At 27.9% G+C, this 22,960-nt stretch overlaps 8 protein-coding genes across 9 annotated transcripts; 3 read left to right on the plus strand and 5 right to left on the minus strand.

The window, feature by feature from the left end:
• The first annotated feature begins 744 nt into the window (after positions 1-744).
• On the plus strand, positions 745-5,183 carry LOC128953037 (putative uncharacterized protein DDB_G0292292). Its single transcript, XM_054298532.1, has 6 exons — positions 745-965; positions 1,227-1,312; positions 3,321-3,640; positions 3,710-4,036; positions 4,107-4,851; positions 4,927-5,183. Exons 1-6 carry the CDS (start codon positions 805-807, stop codon positions 5,070-5,072), a joined length of 1,785 nt encoding a protein of 594 aa, XP_054154507.1. The 5' UTR covers positions 745-804; the 3' UTR covers positions 5,073-5,183.
• On the minus strand, positions 1,570-2,448 carry LOC128953038 (peptide methionine sulfoxide reductase MsrA-like). Its single transcript, XM_054298533.1, has 2 exons — positions 2,194-2,448; positions 1,570-2,064 (listed from the first exon to the last, which is right to left on the minus strand). The coding sequence occupies exons 1-2, from the start codon at positions 2,395-2,397 to the stop codon at positions 1,621-1,623; spliced, it is 648 nt and encodes a 215-aa protein (XP_054154508.1). The 5' UTR covers positions 2,398-2,448; the 3' UTR covers positions 1,570-1,620.
• A 71-nt stretch (positions 5,184-5,254) lies between the features above and the next one.
• On the minus strand, positions 5,255-7,154 carry LOC128951740 (myb-like protein I). 2 transcript variants are annotated; one of them, XM_054297007.1, is made up of 4 exons: positions 7,093-7,154; positions 6,945-7,020; positions 6,471-6,881; positions 5,255-6,397 (listed from the first exon to the last, which is right to left on the minus strand). In XM_054297007.1, the coding sequence occupies exons 2-4, from the start codon at positions 7,006-7,008 to the stop codon at positions 5,328-5,330; spliced, it is 1,545 nt and encodes a 514-aa protein (XP_054152982.1). In that variant the 5' UTR covers positions 7,009-7,020; positions 7,093-7,154; the 3' UTR covers positions 5,255-5,327. The 2 variants fall into 2 exon arrangements, with proteins under 2 accessions (XP_054152982.1, XP_054152981.1); XM_054297006.1 differs by having other exon boundaries at positions 6,945-7,110.
• A 108-nt stretch (positions 7,155-7,262) lies between these two features.
• On the plus strand, positions 7,263-8,262 carry LOC128951741 (telomerase RNA component interacting RNase-like). Its single transcript, XM_054297008.1, has 2 exons — positions 7,263-7,794; positions 7,902-8,262. The coding sequence occupies exons 1-2, from the start codon at positions 7,438-7,440 to the stop codon at positions 8,103-8,105; spliced, it is 561 nt and encodes a 186-aa protein (XP_054152983.1). The 5' UTR covers positions 7,263-7,437; the 3' UTR covers positions 8,106-8,262.
• Positions 8,263-8,504: 242 nt separating this feature from the next.
• LOC128952342 (bifunctional 3'-5' exonuclease/ATP-dependent helicase WRN-like) lies at positions 8,505-9,426 on the minus strand. The gene is made up of 3 exons (XM_054297726.1): positions 9,210-9,426; positions 8,890-9,144; positions 8,505-8,773 (listed from the first exon to the last, which is right to left on the minus strand). The coding sequence occupies exons 1-3, from the start codon at positions 9,406-9,408 to the stop codon at positions 8,568-8,570; spliced, it is 660 nt and encodes a 219-aa protein (XP_054153701.1). The 5' UTR covers positions 9,409-9,426; the 3' UTR covers positions 8,505-8,567.
• An 809-nt stretch (positions 9,427-10,235) lies between these two features.
• LOC128952730 (uncharacterized) lies at positions 10,236-13,585 on the minus strand. The gene is made up of 3 exons (XM_054298165.1): positions 13,570-13,585; positions 10,894-11,012; positions 10,236-10,811 (listed from the first exon to the last, which is right to left on the minus strand). The coding sequence occupies exons 1-3, from the start codon at positions 13,583-13,585 to the stop codon at positions 10,236-10,238; spliced, it is 711 nt and encodes a 236-aa protein (XP_054154140.1).
• On the plus strand, positions 13,498-15,043 carry LOC128952448 (dnaJ homolog subfamily B member 4-like). Its single transcript, XM_054297849.1, has one exon. The coding sequence runs from the start codon at positions 13,848-13,850 to the stop codon at positions 14,970-14,972; it is 1,125 nt and encodes a 374-aa protein (XP_054153824.1). The 5' UTR covers positions 13,498-13,847; the 3' UTR covers positions 14,973-15,043.
• Positions 15,044-17,503: 2,460 nt separating this feature from the next.
• On the minus strand, positions 17,504-21,706 carry LOC128952732 (glutamate receptor ionotropic, kainate 2-like). Its single transcript, XM_054298170.1, has 15 exons — positions 21,541-21,706; positions 21,208-21,462; positions 20,949-21,133; positions 20,824-20,877; positions 20,508-20,675; positions 20,263-20,418; positions 20,091-20,195; positions 19,645-19,957; positions 19,318-19,569; positions 19,110-19,236; positions 18,677-19,003; positions 18,443-18,543; positions 18,230-18,328; positions 17,919-18,085; positions 17,504-17,659 (listed from the first exon to the last, which is right to left on the minus strand). Exons 1-15 carry the CDS (start codon positions 21,704-21,706, stop codon positions 17,504-17,506), a joined length of 2,631 nt encoding a protein of 876 aa, XP_054154145.1.
• Between the last annotated feature and the right edge of the window lie 1,254 nt (positions 21,707-22,960).

Consider the following 22,960-nt stretch of genomic DNA (forward strand, 5'->3'; position numbering starts at 1 on the left):
AATATAAATTTTTAATAATAATTTCCAAAAATTTAATATAATTTAATCATTTATGCCCTAAATTATATTTTGTCATAATATAATAAAACATTAAAATAATTTTCAAATAATGATTTATAATTAGCGTTAAAAAATGTACTAAATTAGCATAATTTAAAAAAAATAGTATTCATTACAATTGCAAAACTTTAAATTAAAAAAAAAATAAACTCAGATTAGAATTTAGTTTTATTATTATTATTATAAATTTCATTTAATGTGCACAAAAAAATTAAACCAATATTATTATATTATATCTATTATATTAAAATCAATCTAAAATGATAGAAATTGGGAATTAATAATATTTAATTTAATTTAATAATAAATTTTTGTAAAAAAAATATTTATCTTATAATGAGTGATGAAGATATTATTTTTGTATCCATTCATCTCTCTCTCTCTCTCTCTCTCTCTCTTTCTCTATTTTTCATAGTAATAGACATAGATGTCATTGTGTATCACTACATACATTGCGTAATTATTATGTAATATAATACCAGAGGGATAATGGATACTATCAGAGAAAGTAAAGGTATAGAAAAAATATAATTATCTAATACTTGAAAATACAGTAATCCATTATAAGTGATACTATTATAAATAATAATAATATTCAGTATTAATAAAAAAAATATATTACCAATTAGTGATCAAATATCAGGTTATGACAATTAAATGATTTAAATATATTTATATATATATACTGAACGGGTGGGTGTGATTGTCATATAATACCTGTGTGTGTGTGTGTGTAGGGATATAATGACTGATCCAAGCAATTGGAGATCACATTATTCACGACTACTGAAGTGCTGGTCACTGATCAAGACATCGGATCTGATCAAAGAAAAGGCTTACGAAGAGCTAAAAAGTTTTACCGCCGACCAGAAGGCTATCAATCGATTGAAATTATTGCAAAACAAGTATTTTTTGGATTTATTATTAATATTTTTTTTTAATTTATTATTAATATTCTTTTTGATTTATTATTAATATTTTTTTGGATTTATTTTTATTATTGATAATATATATATATATATATATTTATTTATTTTACTTGACTATATTTTATTTTCCATGTATTTTTTAAGTTAAGTTTATAAACTAAAAAAATGCTTATTATGTTAATGTTATTCAACTAATTTATATGTGATTATATTATATTGTTTTTTTGTTGTTAATAGAAATGAATTGAATCCCATATACGAGCAAACAATTAATTTATGGCATAAATCTATCAATGAAAATGCTAAAATCGGAAATTATCAAGGTAATATATACTAGTATATATTAATTAAATTTACACAGTTTATTTTTACAATAGTGGTGGATCGGTAATTGAAAGTATTTGAAATAGAAATATATTCAATAGTTGAATATTATTATTATTTAAAAATCAAATATAATATTTTATTAGAATTTAGAAGAAAAAAATACAGTAAAATATACTATAATTAAATAATTATATATATATTATATATAATTAATTATAATTATTATTATTATTTTTGCAAACAATCAAAATTGTTTTATAATATACGATATATTGTGATGAATCAATAATTGATTTATCATGGTTTAGCATTCACCCAGATTAGGTCCATCATTGATCAGTTTAATAATAGTTTGCTGATTAGTTTCATTAATCAATAACTTATTGTTAGATAATTGTTGGCCAATATCATCCAGAAATTGTTGTCGACTACCAAAGCCGGCACAGTAGCTATTTAGACGACTAGCCACTGGACTATCGACTAGTTGGCCATCAGTTAGTCCTAATTCATTGATAATTTCCGGATGTTTACGTAGAAAATATTTTTGATGATAATCTTCGGCCAAATAATATTGTTTTAATTGGAAAATTTTGGTGACAATCGGTTTACTTGATTGGCTTTGTTTTGCCGAAAGCAATTCAGTGGCCAATTGGTGTTGAACTGAATCGCTTGTATAGATAGCCGACTGATATTGTTGTTTAAAAAGATATGTCGGATCGTGTGCTGACCAGAATATATCCAATAGTTCCTAACAAAAAAATAAAATAAAAAGTTATATATATATATATAATTATGACCCATTATCATCAGCATCCCGGTGCCCATATTAAGACATATATATATATGTCAAATATAATTGGACTTATAGTTGCATTACCTGATAGGTTATAAGTTTATCATTGAATACCACTTTAACCACTTCTGTATGATCGCCTAATTGACGATAAGTAGGCTGAGGTGTCGAACCTCCTGTATAGCCAACACTAGTACTGATGACACCCTTTTGTAGGCCAAACTTGACTTCCGAACCCCAAAAACATTGTAAACCAAATACAGCAATACTGGTAGTTGTTTCAGACATTTTTTAATTAATTGATTTTTTTCTCTCTCTTTTAAAAACTATTTTAAAACCAGTTTTTTTGTTTAAAAATCCGTAATATTTATAGTTTTATTTTAGTTTGAAAAATGTATAGTCTATTAAAATAAAAATGACAATTTTATAGATATATATTTTTTATTAATTATCATTTTTAGGCACATATAAAGTAATTTATATATTTTTATACAAAACAGTAGACAATTTTGTTGGTTTAGTTTAATACTATTAATACTGTATAAATGTTGATAAAAAAATAATTTTAATTACATTAATCAAACATTATTATTATTGATGATATAGTTTCAATGTCATAGGATATTATAGTACATGTATATTATTATCATATATTTTTAGAATAAACTAAAACTCATAATTAGTTTTTTTAGACAGGTTAAATTATTTATAATTTTAATTAAAATGATTATTTATATTTAAAAATAAACTTATCATTTTTATAACATTTAATTATATTAATAAATCTTATAAATATTATATTGATAAAAAAATTTGAAATTAATAAGTTTAAGTTTTAAAAAACCCAATGATTATAGTTTAAACAAAGTTACAAATTTATATAAAAAAAACTATTAGATATTTCTAGAAATATATATTATTGAATAATATAATAATATATATATATATAATATCAAGTTATTTCCTGGAAGTAATAAACAATTAAATATTATATATATCTATAATCAATAATATAAATATATTTTTTAAAAATCATATTAAGAATATTGAATTTTGCTTAACATTTCAATAATATATAAAATAAATTTTAAATATTAAAATTAATTCTATAATAATGTCTACTACTATAAAGTTTGTATGAAATATACTAATAGTTACGATAAAACATTAATTAATAATTTTTATTATTTATTAAAAAAAATGATATACAGCTGCGGCTGAATGTCTGGAAAGTTTGGCCGATATATCGCTAAAGTATGGCTCAAGAAATGAAAAACGGGAATCACTTTCATCGTTGATAAAGGCGTCCGATTATTACACGAAAGCATCGCAACCGAAACAAGCGGTTCTGGCACTGAAACGGGCCCTCAATATCATAGAGTTGTCGCCGAAAAATGATTTGACTGTTGTGGCCGACAAATATCGTGATTGTGTCCAACTGTATCGCGAACTTGATCTAAATAATTTGGCTGATATTAGCCAACAAATATGCCAATCGGTGGACAAACAACATGACAACAATTATTCAAACGTATGATTATTATTATTATTATTTAGTAGACTTTTAACCGAAATTTTTTTTATTTTATTCATTAAGCAGTTTCCGATGTCTGCTGACCTAATGAGGTCGTGGAGTCCATCGACCACGACTTATACGGTTACCACCAATAATAGCGATGACGATAACGATATGGACAACAGCAACGGACAAACTCTTGGAGAACAAATCGAAAACAAAGAATGGGTTCAAAAACAGATACGTCTTCTACAAGAAGAATGCGACCAATTGAACAAATTATCATCAAATTATGACAACAATACTAATAGTTGTAATGATTTGATTGACAACTATTTATTTTCGACGATGACTACTAATACTACTACTGCTAATGGTATTGAAGACTACGATTATTACAACAAATCTACTGTAAGTTTTTGATTTTTTAATTTTAATTTTTTTTCTAGTATTTTAATTAAGTTATTAATTTTATTATTAGATGAATATCAATGAAAAGACAATTGACAATCAAAAGAATTTCACTGACAATAATAATTATAATAATAATAATGAAAAAAAGCAAAAGTTGCGAAAAAATGTTAAACAATTGCTAAAGAAATTCAAATCTTCGCCAACCGATAATCGTATAGACGATAATATATTACCGCAAACTAGTGAATCATCTCCAGTAGGAGTGGAGAAGACAACAACAACAACAGCAACTGTGAAGAAGCGTAAGCGTCGTCTCAAACCTAAAGAACTATCTGAAGAGTCGCCCGAAAAGCGTTTAATAAAATTATCAAAATTGCAAATCACTCATCACTTCCGTATCGATGACAAACATCCGGCCGAACGTCTGGTATGTCAACTCTGTGAGGAATCAATTCTGTGCTACCGGTGGTCAATAGTTACCGATCATCTGAAAGGTCGCAAACACAACCAATTGGTCGATAAACAGTTGATTGTGTCCACCAATTCATTATCTGCCGGTGCTATTGATAATGTCCAGCCAGTTATGCAATTAAACGATACTTACGGTCAAACGGTAAATGTAACACAACTGAGACACACCAGATCAACAGTTAGTCAGCCGATGACCACTACACAGATCATACCTGTGCCCAATACAATAATGTCCGAAACTATTCAAACGACTACTGGCCACGTCCTGTGCCAATTGTCACCAATACAATCGCTGGATTCGTATCTAAGTTTACCACTAAGTACAGGAAAACTAGTTAATGGTAATAGTTTGATGACAATAATTAGATTATATCCAAATATAAACTTTAAATATTAAATTGTTTTTTATAACTTAGATTATGACTCACAAGCACTACTTGTCTACCCCTGTGATGATATTGATGCTGATGATGAAGTTAATGGCCACCAGAAAACCTACAAAAGTTTAGACACACCGCCCCTGATGGACATGGCGTACGCACCCAGTTATCAACGATTGTAACTAACTTTTTTTTTACCGTATCGTCGTTTGGGACTATAATTATGGCACTATTACCTAATTGTTGAATCAATTATTATTACTATTTTTGTTAATTATTATATATATACTTGAATTATACAATATTTTATTTAATAAATTTATGAATTAAAGAAATAACAATTTTTATAAACAATTTTAACGGCACTTGAATTATGGCAAGTCTTAATGGATATAATAAAATGCATATATTTTTATCGCATCATAACTTCGTGTTAGTTATTGTTGTTGTTGTTGTAGTTGTTGTTGACATAATTGGCAAAATTGTTTTAAATCACTAAAATATAGTGAATAATTAGCATAGGATTTGTTGAGACTGGTATGCAATCTATCGATAAGCAGTTTGACTGATGGATTCCGATTGAATTGGTCGCTAAAATTGCCGAACCATTCCTTACGTATTACCCGAATCATATCGCGCAGTGTTGTGTTTGCAATGTCCAACTCGAGCATCAGTTTCCAATCTGATTCGCCCCAAATCTGTTTGTATGTTTTGATAATAAATTTCAATATCAATTGTTCACATTCGTCACGATATCTGATCCAATCGTCATATTTTAATGGTAATGATGATGATGACGACGCTGGCGATGATGTTACTGATGGTGGTGGTGTTGATTGTGATTGTGTCATCGGTGATGATAATGGCTTACAGTCACTATTGGTGGTCACAGTATTCTGCTTCTGTTGTTGTTGTTGTTGTTTATTGCTATAAATGGATTTCATTCTAGACTTTAACATTGATGTCATCGATGTTAAAGACTTCGCTGTTGCAGTCATTGTCTTGCGTTTAGTTGGACTTTGAATGTGTTTTGCTTGAGATYTATGTAATAGATTTTGTTTTCGGGAGATTTGATTTGTTTTATTATTATTTTTATTATCACCACTTATAACAACTTGATTATTATCACCACTTTTAAGACGTTTACTAATTGATTCGCAATTATCTTTAGCATTATCTTCGTAAGCGTCGACGACATCGTTATCTTTGCGCCACTCATCTGAAAGAAACGATGTATTATTATTCAGACGATATTTATCGCAAAAATCTATCCATTTGTTGACTTTGAGACCATAGATCAGTGCTTTATTGCACAGATTGACATCGTTGGTAATGAGCAATACATCCAGTGGTGATGATGTTGGTGTTGATAATGATTTGTCTCTTAATTCGAAACAATAATTTAGTATTTTATCGTCATTTGTTTCTTCTTCAATCAGTTGATGTTTGCTATGCTTTTGGTTTGCTAAGGATTTGTTGTTGTATTTGATTTGGCCTTTAATTAGTCCTGCAATCGGTAAATCAAATCAAAAAAGAAAGTTTATATAAGATATCAAGATTTTAATGTCTGAAAATCAAACCATTAGTTTTGTTCAGCTGTTCGTTAATAAAGTGGATAACATTGACAACAGACTTATTGTTGTTGTTGTTGTTGTTGTGTTTGTTACCACCTTTAAGGCCATCCAACTCTTGTACGACAACCCATGGTATCATAAATGACTTGATTTGACTCATATGAGGTAATCGTTTGGTTTCAATTAGACAAATCATTTGTTTCAATTGGTTCAGATGCGACAACAATACATTGGTGTCCAATACGCAGACCAATTGCCGACGGCGATTGTCTGGTACAACACGTCTCTTGGCTTTAACTATGTGTCTGATCAGCGACTCATACGGCGGTAACTTGTCTTTAACTTTAACTTGGGTTCGGTTGTTGTTGTTGTTGTTGTTGGTCTCATCGATGGCCCGTTTTTTCGACAACAACGACACTATTGCCGCGCGCGAGATAAACAACAATCAATTGATGGGAACAAATACTGTGATATGCTTACCATTATCGTCATCAATGATAACACAATCATCATCATCGATGTCCATTTCTTCGATCTGATCCATTGCTGGCCTTATCTGATCCATTGAAAAATACCAATTAGTTTACTATTACTTTACATCAATAATAATAATCAAAACATTTCATACATTCAGTAAACTATTGCCTAATAATAATGTTATGTTATGCGCACATTGAACGATATACTCAAACACACTGTATACTAAACGTATGTATTTCTATAGTAAATCAATTACAGTAAGACTAATGAATAATAGTTACTATTTGTTATACACAGTACTGTATTGTATTTGTTTGTAAAGCTATTTGTGTTGACAAACAACAACATCAGTGTAGAGATCAGTCAATCATATGATTTGATCCAACAATTTATTTATTAAGAAAAAAAACAAATCGTTTTTTTTCTTCAAGAGGTTTTCTTGACCACCACATAGTCCGAGTCCGACCAATTGTCTGTCACCAAACCGGACAATATGGCCGACAATTTTTCCGATGATAGCTCGTCGGGTGTTGACAGCAACAGCAGCGATGCCGACGACAATAGACGGCCGACGACGTCGCCGCCAATGCAGCCGCCGATTAGCAATAATAAGTTTGCTAACGACGGCTCGTTTCTCGAACTATTCAAACAAATGCAGTCAAAGAAACAACAACTGGACAGTCAATTGGCCACCGACGAGAAGAAGAAGACAACTACCGATAGTATGAATGACAACAATCTGTCTAAAGATAGTACAGCAGTAGTGGTGGACACGACTGTTGTCGACGACAGTAAACGAGATGCTAATGAAGACAACAAAACAAATACCAGTAGTAGTAGTAGTAGTTTGGTATGTCTTCACTCGAAAGAGTTTGATTTGGATTTAATAATAGTCTTTTAGATTGACTTCTTGTCTGTTTTTTTGTCTGTTGTGTTGTTTCTGTATGTGAATTGAAGACAACAACAACTACTGGTATCACAAAGAGACGACCGAAGACACTTAAGACAGGACTTATTAAGAAGCAAAAGACTGACCAAACCGATGGCCAGGCGAGCGGTAATGAACCGACAGATGCCTGGAGTCGATATATGAGAGAAGTTCGACAATATAAGGATAAGTACGGCGACGACAACGACAAGAATAGACCGCTTGTTAAATAGCCGTCCGATTGATTGGTCTTTAATTGGTCACTACTTCTTCTTCTTCTTTGTCGTTGTTGTTGTCTTTTACTTCTTCATTCATCTACGAATTCAATCAGCACTGATGATGTTATCATAACATTAACTAATAATAACTTATATATAATTTAAATTAATAACCACTAAAAACAAAATTGTTTGTAAAGTTTGTACAAATGAACACAAAAAAAATAATTGAAGTAAAAAAATGATGAATTATGTAATAATGGGATCAATTAGTCGAACTGATTATTAAGAGTAACATTGATTGCCATTTATTTATGTGGTAATCAATGATAAAAATTTAATGATAATTATTAAAAAAAAAGTATATAAAATTATTGTAATTTATAAAAAACAAACTTGTCTATCAATAGATGATCAATGAAACAGATGATTGTTGTTGATGTAAATGGTGTTTAACTATAAAAAAAATCAACTAATTTATGATTCTTGTTGTTGTCGATGATGTGTATGACTTTTAATCTCATAGTATAGTTCGTAAGAGGCGTAGGCATCGATGGCAGCGTATTGTAGCTGTTCATCACTGAGCGGATTCTTCGACCAATTGGTCAGTCGCTGGACTTTACTAATGGGTTGACCCAAGAATTTATATGACATATCACTCAAACTCATCCGTTTTGTGAAACCTTTTTTTTTGTGGTTTTTGTGATAAACAATTGTTTAACTTAAGTTTTAATCATTGAATAACAGATTCATATGATAATTCATAATTATCATCGATGGTTAATAATAATAATAATACCTAAAAGTTTGCCGGCCATATAGTTGAGATCAATAACCGATTTGTTCGGTGACATAACTATGTCATCGAATGGCAGCCGATAGTCGCGTTGAAGTTTATTAAAGTCGCCGGCAATATTGAGGCCAACTTTGATAAAGTGGTCATCGGTTAGCAGTTGTGTGAGTAGTTCGGGAAAATAGTAGTCCATTGCCGATAAGTGTATTAAATGGCATTCAATGCCATCGAAACAAAGCTGAACTAAACAAACTTTGGACACTTCGGGAAATAACAAATTTATTGATTAATTTAGTTGTAATCATAACAATCAACCGTTTAATTACTTCGGGGAAAAGCAACCCATTCGGCATCAAACCCGACGACCACTTTATCGTTGTCGATCACCGAATCGCTGGGCAAATGTTGTGCCAATAGTGAACCGAGAGTGGCATCAACTGACTGACGGTTGTTATGATAATGGATGTGTCCATCAAACCATAGACATGATTGCTTATTATTATTCATGTTAATCCTGCTGACCATGGTGCAATATTTGTTGTTTTTTTTGCTAACTTAAACACATTAAATATAACCTAGATTAACTAATATACTGTATTTAAAAAAATAAAATAAATTAACATGTAGATATTTTTAAAAATGATTAATTTTTGTTTTTGTTATTATTTATTTGCAATAATCTATACATTACTATACATTATTAATTTATATATAAACTGTACTTGTACAGTTATGTTTTGAAATTAGTAATGTCAATTTTTAAATTGAACATGCTTAGTCACATGATAAACATAATACTGTAACCGCCTCTCTCTCTCTCTCTCTCTCTCTCTCTCTCTCCTCTATGTATTAGTGTTGGAAATATTGCTGGAAATATCTGGAATTTTCTAAATTCCGAATTTTCCTAACATAAATAGCAATTATAATTTATTAAATTAGTTTTTTTAGAAAAGTTATATAATTTATAATTTCAATTTTTAATAAATCATATAGTATTTGACACTGTTAGTGCTGTTATTTTTAAATTAATAAATAAATACATATTTTAAATAATGTATATAAATTTTTCATAGAAATATAACATTGGTACTATTATACAGTATTAATAATACCAAAAAAAAGTTGTCAAACTTGTATTTTATATTTTTAAAAAAATCAGTATCATATATGTATATTTTTATTTGTATATTTATTATCATATGTATATTTTTATTATTAGTAAAAAAATTATTAATTCAAAAAATCAATTATATATGAAATTATTATTTTTTTTTTAAAAGATACTAAATATTTATTGTGACACACAAAAAATAATAGACGTTTAAAAATTAATTAGTAATTAATTGATATTTTCAAAATGATAAATATAATGGATAGTTAGGAGCTATTGGTGGCGGCGGTCGATGATTAGGCCGATCGGGACGATCTGGTAGCCAACCGCCGCTTACCGTAGGTCTCTGATTGCTGCTTGTCGGCCGATGACTGCCGCTAACAGCGGCTATTGGACTGATGCCGGCGCCGCTACCGCTGCCGACGCCGAGCGACGGTCGTTGGTGGTCTCTAAGGGGAAATACATTGTACGGATAGCGGCTATCGACGTTGCCGGCCGGCCAGTAATTGCAGACAATATAGGTTTCGTAGTACTGGCGGGTGTCGTCCTCGACACGAGCGCAGCCTAAATACTGGGATCCTCTCCAAACAACTTGACTGAAACCACCGGTTTTCTCATGAAATCCGGGTCTATTGTAATCGTATTGATCTTTACCCTTATACCAGAGGTCGATGGCATTGGCACACGAATGGTAACCTTTGCTATCGTAATACCAGTAGAAGTTTTCGCCGAAAATCGTACGCTGGCTGTCGCTGACTGGCCGCTGGCCATCGATTTTGGCCAGACTTCTGATTCTGTTCAATGCATATTCTGTGGCCTACGATGGCGAAGAAGTGGTTATTATCAATGGATTTTTAAAGACAAAAAAAAAATTTATTAAAAAAAATCAATTCAATTACAGTTCTATTTAATTGAAGTCTTTCGGTATTTTCATGAAGATCTCTGTACTTATTGTGTGCCCGAAGACAGTCCTCGAGGAAGGCGTCGTCGGCGATGACTTTGATGCCACACTCGATATCTTTTTTGATTGAATAGCAATTAATTAAATCTTTTTTTTAAAAAAAAGTATTATTATTTTAAACAATTTTTTTTTAAACTTACGATTAATTGTATTAAAAATAAATGCTAGAAATATTGTTAGCCAAACGTATGACAACGATATGGCCATTGATTTAATTTGTTTTTTTCTCGTCGGTTAACTTATAGTTAAGACAGACCAACAACATCAACAACAACAACAACAACAAAAGTTAGTGAAACCACTAAAATAAATATTTTTATGAAACTAAAAAATTTCAATTGAAAACTTTCACTTTTATAGACTCTCCGATGATGTCCATTAATATTTTATCATTAGTTTTAATCTTTATTTTGTACATTAAAAAAATTAGTTTTTTTTTAAAAAAAGATTGTTATATACACTATATTAAAAGCCAAGTGTAGGGGGCTATGGCCTATGGGAGGGGAAAACTTTTAGCTAATAACACCGCAAAGTTGTTACTAATTTTTGTCCATTTCATTCAACTTTTTTGTTGTTTTGGTTTATTCTTAGTTGTAATAACATTATATAATGATTTTGGGATTTGATTTGAAGTAATTATAAAAAAATATTAGATTTTTAATTCGCATAATATCTGCTATTTTTTATGCACCATTTTTTTTGTTATCTCAATCAATTAAAATATATTAATATTTATTTTATATTTAATATAATTATTATTATATATATATAGTATATATATATATATATATATATATATATATACTTTATATATATGGATGTATATATCGGTGGTAGCAATGAATGACACTAAAGAAGTTGATGGACCACATTCTTCGACATCTAAGATAAGAGAAAACACTTACAGAAATTACAGTATATATTACGAGAATCATTGTCGCAATCACTCGTTATTTACTATTATATATATATATATATATATATATATATATATATATATTAATAGACTTTTTGAACCTAAATATGAACTTTCAATTTTCAACTATAATACAAGAATATACAGGTATTATAGAGAAATATATATTAAGTATATTGATATAAGTTATATCATATATATATAGGTATATAAATGGGATTTACAATTATGATATAAAATATTGAAAATGAAAGTTTTTTTTTGAAATCAAGTTTAATGTTATAATCATAAGTTTGATTTTATTTTATTTTTTAAATTATTAATTAGGTATATTGTAGTAGTATAGTGTATATAATATATACTCTCTATAGAGACAAATAAATTTTATACTGTATATTCATTATAGTGAACAAACATATATTGAGCAAAAATATGTAAATTTTATAATTTATTATAGTTTAGTATTTAATTATAATAGTATAGTCAATTAATTTGATTTTTATGCAAAAATAAAAATAATTTTATGAATATATTAATAAAGTATGTTTTGAATTAAATATTATTATTATATTAATGATGTCATTAAATTTAATTGCTATAATATAGAATAATTTAATATTAAAAATTTTGAATATATCATTGATTTTGTATACACATTACACAATATATTTATAATATAATACAAATAAATTATAATATTATTTTGAAAAACAGATGACATTGTAAAATAACATTGTTGTAATATATTATTTTTCTATTTATTGATAATAAATTAATTTTTTTATCAATGTTATCTACAAACATGTACAAGCATAGTTTTCCAATTATTAACGTTATAAAAAATAATTACATTTACTACTGTATATCTATTAATAGATAAAATATATTTAAATTATTTATATATATATAAAAAGTTTATATGCTTAAATGCGTTTTGCATAAAATTAAAAATAAAATACTAATAATTATTATTATATAATTGTATTTATTTTGTACAATAGACCTTATAATTTGGTAATATCATAAATCTATTATTAACAAAATCATCTAGTGCAATTTTATCTACAAACAAAAATCTAGCCATAATTTTTTGCCAATTAAAAAATTAATTAATTTTTTTTGCAATAATTATATAATCATCATTATCTGATTATATAATGTTTTTTTAAAAAAAAACTATGGGTTTAAATAATTGTATCTAATATTTGTATTTGTAAACTAAAAAAAATGTTTCACACACACACACACACACACACACACACACACACACACACACACACACACACACACACACACACACACACACATACACACACACACTTAAACTATTATATGTTGAAACTTTAAAAAAATATATATATATCCTTTATTTTTGTTTTGAAAAATTAAATTAACTTTAAAAAAAATATATTTTATAAGATTAATTAATATTTGGTTGGCTCCCCCCTCCCCTCTCCACCCCTCCCCACCCCCAGTAAAACCCCCCGATATGCTAATATTGATGACGTTATTTATATCATGACGTACTATATGTAAGACACTATTCGAGAACATTCGAGAAGTTTGGAGATTATTGTAGAAAATGTATTAAAAAGGTCTATAAATATAGCGATTATACGACACATAACACTATATAATACTAAATACTATATTAAAGCCTAAAAATATATATATATTTTAACAGTGAATGTCATATACAAAGTGTTGATCGCATTACTGGTAATCACTTTTATTAAGTAATATCTCATCAAAAATAATAAGAAGAAGAAAAATCTTCGGGACTTTCGTTCTCTGAAAAAGAGGAATCACTTCCACGAAAAGGATCCACTCATTCGGTGTTTGTGTCTGAAGAAGAATAAGAAGAAGACATCCCAACGACTAGAACTGCTAAGAGTTTTCATAGTCCCGCGCGATATATATATATCGCATACTAAATATTTTTTAATCAACTAATTGATCCCTGAATATCAACAAAAATGGGTAAAGACTACTATAAGATATTGGGTATCGCGAAGACGGCTACCGACGATGAAATCAAGAAAGCCTATCGCAAACTGGCCCTCAAATACCATCCGGACAAGAATAAGGATAAGGGAGCCGAAGAAAAATTCAAAGATATTGCCGAAGCCTACGAAGTATTATCGGATAAGAAAAAGCGCGATATTTTCGACCAGTTTGGCGAAGAAGGACTGAAAGGTGGTATCGGCGGCGGCGGCGGAGGAGGTCCTGGTAGTGGTGGAGGTGGCGGTAGTTTTGGTACCTCTGGATCGAATTTTACATACGAATTTCATGGCGACCCCCGCCAAACTTTTTCCCAGTTTTTCGGTACCGATAATCCATTTGATATGTTCTTCAATATGGGAGGACTGGGCGGCCACCAGCACCCGGGTGGTGTCGGTGGTCAAGGTTTCGAACAGCATATGGATATCGATAACGATCATATATTTATGAATAATTTTATGTCCGGTGGCGGACAACCGGGCGGTCGTCCGGGAAATATATTCACACAACAAAGTCACACATCATCGGGTGGTTCTCCTCGTAAAAATCGTGCCAAACAAGACCCGCCTGTCGAACACCAATTGATGGTCACACTCGACGAAGTGCTCAGGGGTTGTACAAAGAAAATGAAGATTACCCGTAAAGTGTTGAACACTGATGGCAAAAGCTATCGCAAAGAGGACAAAGTGTTAACCATTAATGTTAAGCCCGGCTGGAAGGCCGGAACAAAGATTACGTTTCAACGCGAAGGCGACCAGAATTCGGGTTCAATACCCGCCGATATTATATTTATTATCAAAGACAAACCGCATCCGATGTTCAAACGCGACGGTCACGATATTGTCTATACGGCTAAAATTACGCTAAAGGACGCCCTGTGCGGTACTCAGATAACAGTACCGACACTGACCGGGGAGAAAATGCCCGTCAGGATAGCCGAAGTAATCAAACCGACAACTGTTAAACGTTTGTCTGGTCACGGACTGCCCTATCCGAAGGAACCCAATCGCAGGGGTGACCTATTGATACATTTTGATATCAAATTTCCCGATTCTCTGACAGACTCAATGAAACAATTGATTGGCGATATATTACCATAAGTTTAGTGTTTATTTTTTTGGGGAAAATTTATTTTTTTTTAATTATTTATTTATAATTTGTAATTATATTATTATAATAATACTATGGTTTGTAAATCTTGATTATATATATATTTAACATTGTTTTTTGTAGTCATTTTTTTAAACAAAAAAATCTCAATTGAAATTATTGAGTGTTTATAATAAGTAATTAGTAATTACTATATTTATTTTTATTTATTTAATTTTTTGACGATAAATATTATTGATTTCTTCAATGATATTACTGTTGTATATCATTATAGATGAAAAAATAACAACTTATAGTCTATTTTTGTTATTTAATTTTGATTTTTAATTATTGTATATAAAGGTATATTTGATGTAAATTTATATCATTGACATGATTGAACACTACACTGTTGTTTGAATACATATTATATATATATATATATATAAATATGAATATTATTATAAATTTTAAATGACTTTAAAATATTGTAAATAAAATTGGATGTTTATTTGATTTATAAAAATTGTTGTAATTATTATTAATATTACCAGGTAATATATTTTTTTAAAAGTATAATTGAATGTGACCTACCTTATTAATAATACCTGTATACAATAAATAACTAAATAAATATTTAATTTGCCGTTAAGTTTATTTTATAACTTATATATACTTATATATGTATATATAATTAATGATAAATAGTAATAAATAAATTAATAAGTAGTACTTTGAAAGCAAACTTTATTATTAATAATATTAATTATATGTTATAATAATTTCAAAAATGTTTTTTTTATGGTAATATAATATATATATATTATATATTACTATAATATAATATAATGAAAAATCACACTTTGAATTACTTTATTTTTATAATAATTGTTATAATAATGGTATAATTTTGAAAATGTTCATGGTAATCTCTGTGTTAATGTACAATTTTTGTTTTTTTTTAATAATAATTAGAAATATTAGAAATAAATTGTCATCGATATATATTCTGTATATATATTTATTACATATGTATACTATAAACAGTGTATACTGTATATTTTGTTTACTCTATACTGTTATACTAGTTTATCAATAGTAATTACTGTACAAATAAACAAATATACAGTATAACATCTTTTAACTTTTAACTATGTATTAATATTACAGTTAATAATAAAACCTAAAATACTGTTTTTAATACTGTTAAATAATTTTTTTTTTAATTTTTTGTTTTTGTGTTAAATATTACAATAAAATTGAAATTATTAAAAACTATAAAACAATTTCAATATCATTATGTGCGTAGACAGAAGCAATTTTGGTTAATTTTTTTAAAAATTTAATTTTAAAAATTATTTTTAATATAATTTTGTTTTGTATTTTTTTTGAAATAATTCTATTAAATATTACAATTTATATTAATAGTAATGATATTTTTTTATTATTTATTTTTAACAAAAAAATAATAATAATAAATAAAAATCAGTCCAAATGAATTATTATTATTTTTTGGCAATTAATTGGCATTTAAAAATTAGCTTATAATTAATTGTTTTACTTGTTTGGCAAAATTGAGGGACAACTTGTTTGGCAAATGTTTTTTTGTTTTGTTTTTATGAAAAAATGCATAACTTTAATAATAACAATAAGTTATACAATTAGTAACTCTCTATTAGGTAATGTACAGGAATTATATTTATAGATATAAATATTATTATTTTTTTATAAATATTTATAATATATATATATATATATATATATATATTAATATCATAAAAATTCATAATAATTATTATAATAAATTTCAATTAGTATTTATACATTAGTATTAAATATTATAGTATTAACAATAATGATCACCAATCATTTGTAGTATTAATAATATTAATAATTTTTTTTAATAAAAAATAAATTATATAAAAATTTAATATACATGTACTGTATATATAAGGATTCTATAAATAAATAAATTGAAATTAAATATCTAATAACTAACTAAAAAAATTTTCTTTATCTAATTTATATACTGGCAAACCTGTATATTATTATTACAAAAAATCACAAATTATTGCTGTTTGTTAATTAATATTAAGTAATAATTAATTAACTAAAATAAGATTATTATATTAGATAAATAAATTTATATATATATATATATATATATATATATATATATATATATATATATCATAATAGCAAATCATTAACTAGCATATCATTAATAATTAAATTACCATTTATTGGCTGATAGCAAGTTTTTAAACAACAAAAAATTATACTATAATTTAACTGCATATTAAAAATTTATATATTTTGTCTTTAAATAGTTATTTAAAATTAAAAAAATAAAATAAAATGATTAAAGAAAAACTCACTGAAATTTAATTATATAGATATTCATCGATAATATTATCGATAGTTATATCATTATATGCCTTAAGTTTTTGCTTATTTAACTAAACCATAATAATAATAATATCATAGCAGTAATAATATTATTAATACTAAAAATATAAATAAGTAATACCAGTAATAAGAATCAGTAAATTGTATTATAATCTGATCCATACTGTGGTGGACACGAATCGCTGAACTTGTCTTTGACAAAGTCGTCATTTTTCTGGACAATCTTTGTCTTACTCTGACACGCAAAAGCAAACCTCAAATCTTTGATCATCTCATCGATAACTGATTCCTGAAATCATAAAACAAAACAAAAAATCACAAAAAATAAATACAATATATTTATTTAGTTTAAGATAAGATTTAGGAAATTAAATTATAGAAAATATTTATTGATATAATAGAAAAAAATGAACCAAAAATAAAACTAATTAAACTTTTTTTAAAGATACTATTAGACAAATACAATATAATTGGGAAATAATAAATGTTTTTTTTTAAATAAATAAGAAAAAAATTGTAGTTTGAATACTGACAACAACCTCACTGACCTCTTTGTCGGCACTTTTTCTAGCCTTCCAAATGAACTCGAAGATGGCCACCAAAAACGATAGGGTCAGACCTCCCAATAGGACCACAAAAACACCGCCGACGTGATCGATGCTCAGATTGTTGACGGCTGAAGACTTTTTTGTCTCTTCAGCACATTTACCACCACCTGATCCACACAAATGAGTTTGGGGTGGGGTGGGGATGGTTAGAGAAAGGTTAGCATTTTTTTTATAAAAAAGTTTAAATCATAAGGTTATTGTTTTTTTAAAAAATATTATGTGTATGTATGGGTTGGATAGACAGTACATACCTTTCTTTTGCTTCCACCACCTGTCCTTTAATTGCAATAGTATTCCGTTTTCGTGTAATTTCAATATAGCGTGCGATAATGGGTTTCTATATGGAGAATCTATTGTATTTAAAAAAAAATAAAAAATAATAATGTATTTTAAATTGTTTTTTAACACACACAAAAAATTGCAATTAAATTATTTAATAATATATTTTTTCCCCTCTAAAATACCTTTAGGACTGGCAATTCCGTATCCTTTAGTATCGAGTAGTCCACCGATTTGTGTCAAATTACAGTCCCTTTCAATCTTATACTCAATCGATGCACTTTCCCTATGAAATCCAAGTTTTATTTATAAATAAAAAATTAAATAAATAAATAAAATATTTAATAATTGATTATTTATATCAAATTTGCAATTAATTACCGGTAATTAATTATTAATTAATTAACTAAAAAACTTACATTAGATAAGCATAGTTGCCATTACTTTTCTGGACTCTTTCAATGCCGTCCCGATTGGATTTGGTAAACACCGACGGGTTATTCTTCATGAATGCCCACATTCGCTGATGAGTCGGTATTTTGGATTCGGCAAAGAATGCTTTGGTCGTACCGGTTCCCAGACAGCCGTATTTGATCTGTGTCTGTGAGGCCATACCTTCGGCATCTTCGATGGGATAAATCACTTTTTCGACTGTCAAAAATGCGGCCAAATTTGCCGTATACGACGATATCATTATCAGTGTAAAAAAGTACCAAATGGCTGCTACGGTTCGGGTAGACATTGCTCTGAATGGATGAATGGACAGTTGGTTTTTTTAGAAAATTTATATTTCATATATATAAAGTATATACCTTAATATTTAGTGTATATTAATTAAAATACTGTACATACTTGGGTGCTACAGCTGATCCCTGTTGCATCATTGTGCCGATGGTAAATGAAAAACTATTGATCAAGCTGAAATTGTTTTCCAATACATTATCTCCCTGTCTACACGGGTGCGGGTCATCCCATTCATCTATATATATGTTTTTAAATATATATATATATAAATATCGGTAATTATATTGATATATACAGTATATATTAATTTACTTACACGGCGTTAGTCGGCCTACAATGAACAGTATGGTACTGACACTGATATAGGCGCCCAAAACGTAAATCCAGACAATGTTTTGAAAGGGCGACAAAAACGAGAACAGTGTCGTCACTTTGGTTGTCGGCTTCTTAAACAATATACTAATCCCGGTGTTCATAAATGGTTGGGTAAAGTCAACAGCTTCTTCACGTTTGGAACTAATAGTTAGATCGACAATAGCAATGTCGGCCTCATTTCGGATCAGTTCACCTGTTTTTTGTGGATAGTTGTTAATGATTATTGGATCAAATTATGGTGATATAAAAAATGTATAGACAATTATACCTATCATTCCATTCCAATTGCCATTTTCATCTTTGATGCCGTAGGCATTGTCTTTGACCAATTGGAATCGATAGCTGAATCCCATAATTTTGGATAACTCTTCGATTAGATCCACTGCAAAGCCTTCGTACTGTTGGTTACCCTCCCTTGAAATGGCACTTTCCTTCCACATGGTATACGGTTCACTGATAATTGTGGTAACCCTTAGCATAACGTTTTTCATCGATATCACTGAATACTGTTTCATCATATCCGAGTTGATTTGCAAACTACTGGTGCCGTTTACCTGTGAATTTTCAGTCCAATAGCCAATCTAAATGGTAATCCCAACAAAAACAAATGATAATTATTTTATATTTTTAATATTATTTTTTAAAAAATTAACTATAATTTATATACTATAATAAAATATTAAACTAAAACACATAATAAAAAAATAGTTATACTTTTTGTAGTCCATCGGGAAATATACTCATGACGTCCAATGCAAAGTTGGATCTGTAACCCGACTGATCAAAACCAACCAGTCCTGTAATACCGCGGAATGTAATCTTTAAAAAAAATATTTGATAATTAAAAATTGTGTTAATTTAAAAAAACAAATATGTATTAAAATACAGGTCTCATATAATTGATAAGAGAGCTTCCGTATAGCCAGGGACTGCCATTTTCACAGGATATCGGCTGAATGCCGTCAACTGACTGACTTTGATCCAAGTCTTGCAGAGCAGTGGCCAACAGTTTGACGCCATCGTAGACCAGTGCAGAGTCCGTCTAAAAAAATGTTATAACAAACAAACAAAAAAGTGAATTATATATATTGTATTTAATATATAAAAAAAAATAATTATTAAAATTCATACCAGTATATATTTTGGGGGCAATATATGTTTTTTGCCAATTTTCGAGGCCAATAGTGACCATTGGCTCATCAGATCCTGTAGTTCGGGACTGATTACATCAACCAAACGAAACGATGAGATCTTTGTATTACCAAACTTAAAGTCCTCCAAATCGACTGTATGTAAGTCCTGTAAAAGTATTTAAACATTTTTATTTTTTGAAAAATCAATATACAGTATATTACAGTATAATATTCATTATCAATCAAACTGATGAACAAAAAATACATTTTGTAATAAATAGTAATAATTAATTAATTAATTAATTAAAACTAACCAATGATGTTATCAAATAACTATGTATCTCGGTCATCATTCCAACTTGTTGAGCCTTAATTAATTAAATTATAATCAATATTAAAATAATAATTAATTTTAATTTTTTATATATTTTTTAAATACATGTCTCAAAACGTTGACCAAATTTTCATGTTTGACATCCAATACAATATTGACAATCTTTGAGTGCGATTTGTTAATCTCCCAGAAAGTGTCTCTATAGGGCTTTCCCGGCTTAAACTGATAGAGAAATATCTGCCAATCGTGGCGTTCAGCTTCCTTGAGGAACTCCTGTATTCTGATGATACCTGAGCCGTACGTATTGTGTATAAAAATTAATTAATTGATTAATTAATATATTTTTTTAAAAAAAGATAAAAACCTTCATTAGTTTCATAAGCAATGGCAAACACTTTCCAATTCCAAGCTTTAACTAAATCTATATAAGCTTTGGCTAAGACAACAGTTTTCGGATACAAATTAATCGATAGATCGTCTCGTTGTATCTGAAAGTCCCAACTGGTCTCTACGTGAGGTATTTCCAGTGCATCGCATATGGATTGTGTGTGCGATGAACTAGCACTGAGACCCGACGGTCCAAATATTGCTACCACACCGTTGTTTAATAAGGAACATACTGTTTGGGTTTGATTTATTACATTATATATATATAATGATTAAATGAATCAAATGTTTTACTAATCATTATTATCACCTCTTTTATTGGCGTGAAAACTGTCGAAATGGTCGACCCTTTCGATTTGTGGCACTAGTGTTGTCTGGGCCAGTATTGTCGAGTCCGAGTTGATCCGGTCGACGGCAAACCGGAACAACAGTTCCTCTTCGTGCTGGTCATCACCAAACAGAGCACCTGTACTCATACATACATATATATACACACACAGGTACTGTAGTTAATATCACCCATAGTCTTTCATATATCAATAATATATATATATACCAAATAGGATAATATACCCAAACACATAACAAAACAACTATTTAACCAACCAACATCATTATCATATCAATAAATCATAGACCAATCAAATCACTAATAATCAAATCTATAAAATTGTTTTTTTTGTTAGATAATAAAATCACATTAATTAATTAAGATTGATTAGAAATAAATAAATAAATCATAAAACATTTACATAAGTACATTAAATAAATACATATAAAAATCATAATATTAAATAAGCTTATTATTTTCAATGAATTATATATTTTATAAACTACTATTAATATATTATCAATATCAATCATATTATATTTTATATTATAAAATTAAATATAAATATATTTATTAAAAAAATTATAATTTACCAATTTTAATAGTACTGGGAAGTGCATTGGATAACAATAATAGATAATGATTGAGCACAATATATTGAATGAGTAATTGTAAAAATCTATTAAAATCTATTAATTTAATCATAATTTTGTTGCTTATTAATTTATTAAATATTTATATCATTATTGTTGACCAATAAAGTTGACCAAGTATTGCATTATTGAAATAATTATACTGTAAATATTTTATTTTTTTTGAGGATTAATTAAAACTTAATAAAATATAGGAGACATAAAAATAGGCCATATTTATAGTTAACTATTTTTTATAGTCACAAAAATTATTTGAAATTAAAATATTGTATCCAAAAAATAAAAATAAATAAATAAAAATTATTGTATCGAAATATAATAAATAACAAGTGGTTATCAAATATTTATATATATAGATATAGATATTGTATTATTAATAAAGAATATTCTGGGCAATACCAAATATTTATTGTTTTATTATTAAATTATATACTGATATATAATACATACATACTATACTGTACAGTATTATATTATATATATATATATATATATATATATCAATATATTGTTACATATATATACTATTATGTAACGATTAAGTAATAATTATTTGATGAACCTAGAATCAATAAACCATAAAAATTTGTATTATGCAACATAAATTACGAATCACATAGACATATAAATATATAGAATTTTAAATATTAAAAATAATAATTTTTTTTATACATTTATAATGTTAATTATAATCAGAATCTTTTTTATAAACTAAATAAATAAATTGTATAAATATTTAATTTAAA

The sequence above is a fragment of the Oppia nitens genome, unplaced genomic scaffold (genome assembly GCF_028296485.1).
Source record: "Oppia nitens isolate AA-2021 unplaced genomic scaffold, nextdenovo-longstitch-racon4-pilon3 scaffold1_pilon_pilon_pilon, whole genome shotgun sequence".
Classification (NCBI taxonomy): domain Eukaryota; kingdom Metazoa; phylum Arthropoda; class Arachnida; order Sarcoptiformes; family Oppiidae; genus Oppia; species Oppia nitens.

What these genes read in the sequence shown, in the direction of transcription:
- LOC128953037 (XM_054298532.1), top strand. Translation starts at nt 805, where the DNA reads ATGACTGATCCAAGCAATTGGAGATCACATTATTCACGACTACTGAAG. An exon ending in TAAAATCGGAAATTATCAAG is followed by an intron (nt 1,313 to 3,320) that starts GTAATATATACT and finishes AATGATATACAG; the next exon opens with CTGCGGCTGAATGTCTGGAA. An exon ending in ATGACAACAATTATTCAAAC is followed by an intron (nt 3,641 to 3,709) that starts GTATGATTATTA and finishes TTCATTAAGCAG; the next exon opens with TTTCCGATGTCTGCTGACCT.
- LOC128953038 (XM_054298533.1), bottom strand. Translation starts at nt 2,397, where the DNA reads ATGTCTGAAACAACTACCAGTATTGCTGTATTTGGTTTACAATGTTTT. An exon ending in ATAAACTTATAACCTATCAG is followed by an intron (nt 2,065 to 2,193) that starts GTAATGCAACTA and finishes TTTTTTTGTTAG; the next exon opens with GAACTATTGGATATATTCTG.
- LOC128951741 (XM_054297008.1), top strand. Translation starts at nt 7,438, where the DNA reads ATGGCCGACAATTTTTCCGATGATAGCTCGTCGGGTGTTGACAGCAAC. An exon ending in GTAGTAGTAGTAGTAGTTTG is followed by an intron (nt 7,795 to 7,901) that starts GTATGTCTTCAC and finishes TGTGAATTGAAG; the next exon opens with ACAACAACAACTACTGGTAT.
- LOC128952342 (XM_054297726.1), bottom strand. Translation starts at nt 9,408, where the DNA reads ATGGTCAGCAGGATTAACATGAATAATAATAAGCAATCATGTCTATGG. An exon ending in ATGGGTTGCTTTTCCCCGAA is followed by an intron (nt 9,145 to 9,209) that starts GTAATTAAACGG and finishes TATTTCCCGAAG; the next exon opens with TGTCCAAAGTTTGTTTAGTT. An exon ending in TATGGCCGGCAAACTTTTAG is followed by an intron (nt 8,774 to 8,889) that starts GTATTATTATTA and finishes ACAAAAAAAAAG; the next exon opens with GTTTCACAAAACGGATGAGT.
- LOC128952730 (XM_054298165.1), bottom strand. An exon ending in GACTTCAATTAAATAGAACT is followed by an intron (nt 10,812 to 10,893) that starts GTAATTGAATTG and finishes TCGCCATCGTAG; the next exon opens with GCCACAGAATATGCATTGAA.
- LOC128952448 (XM_054297849.1), top strand. Translation starts at nt 13,848, where the DNA reads ATGGGTAAAGACTACTATAAGATATTGGGTATCGCGAAGACGGCTACC.
- LOC128952732 (XM_054298170.1), bottom strand. Translation starts at nt 21,706, where the DNA reads ATGAGTACAGGTGCTCTGTTTGGTGATGACCAGCACGAAGAGGAACTG. An exon ending in TTCCCGATGGACTACAAAAA is followed by an intron (nt 19,958 to 20,090) that starts GTATAACTATTT and finishes ATTACCATTTAG; the next exon opens with ATTGGCTATTGGACTGAAAA. An exon ending in GGATCAGCTGTAGCACCCAA is followed by an intron (nt 19,004 to 19,109) that starts GTATGTACAGTA and finishes TCATCCATTCAG; the next exon opens with AGCAATGTCTACCCGAACCG.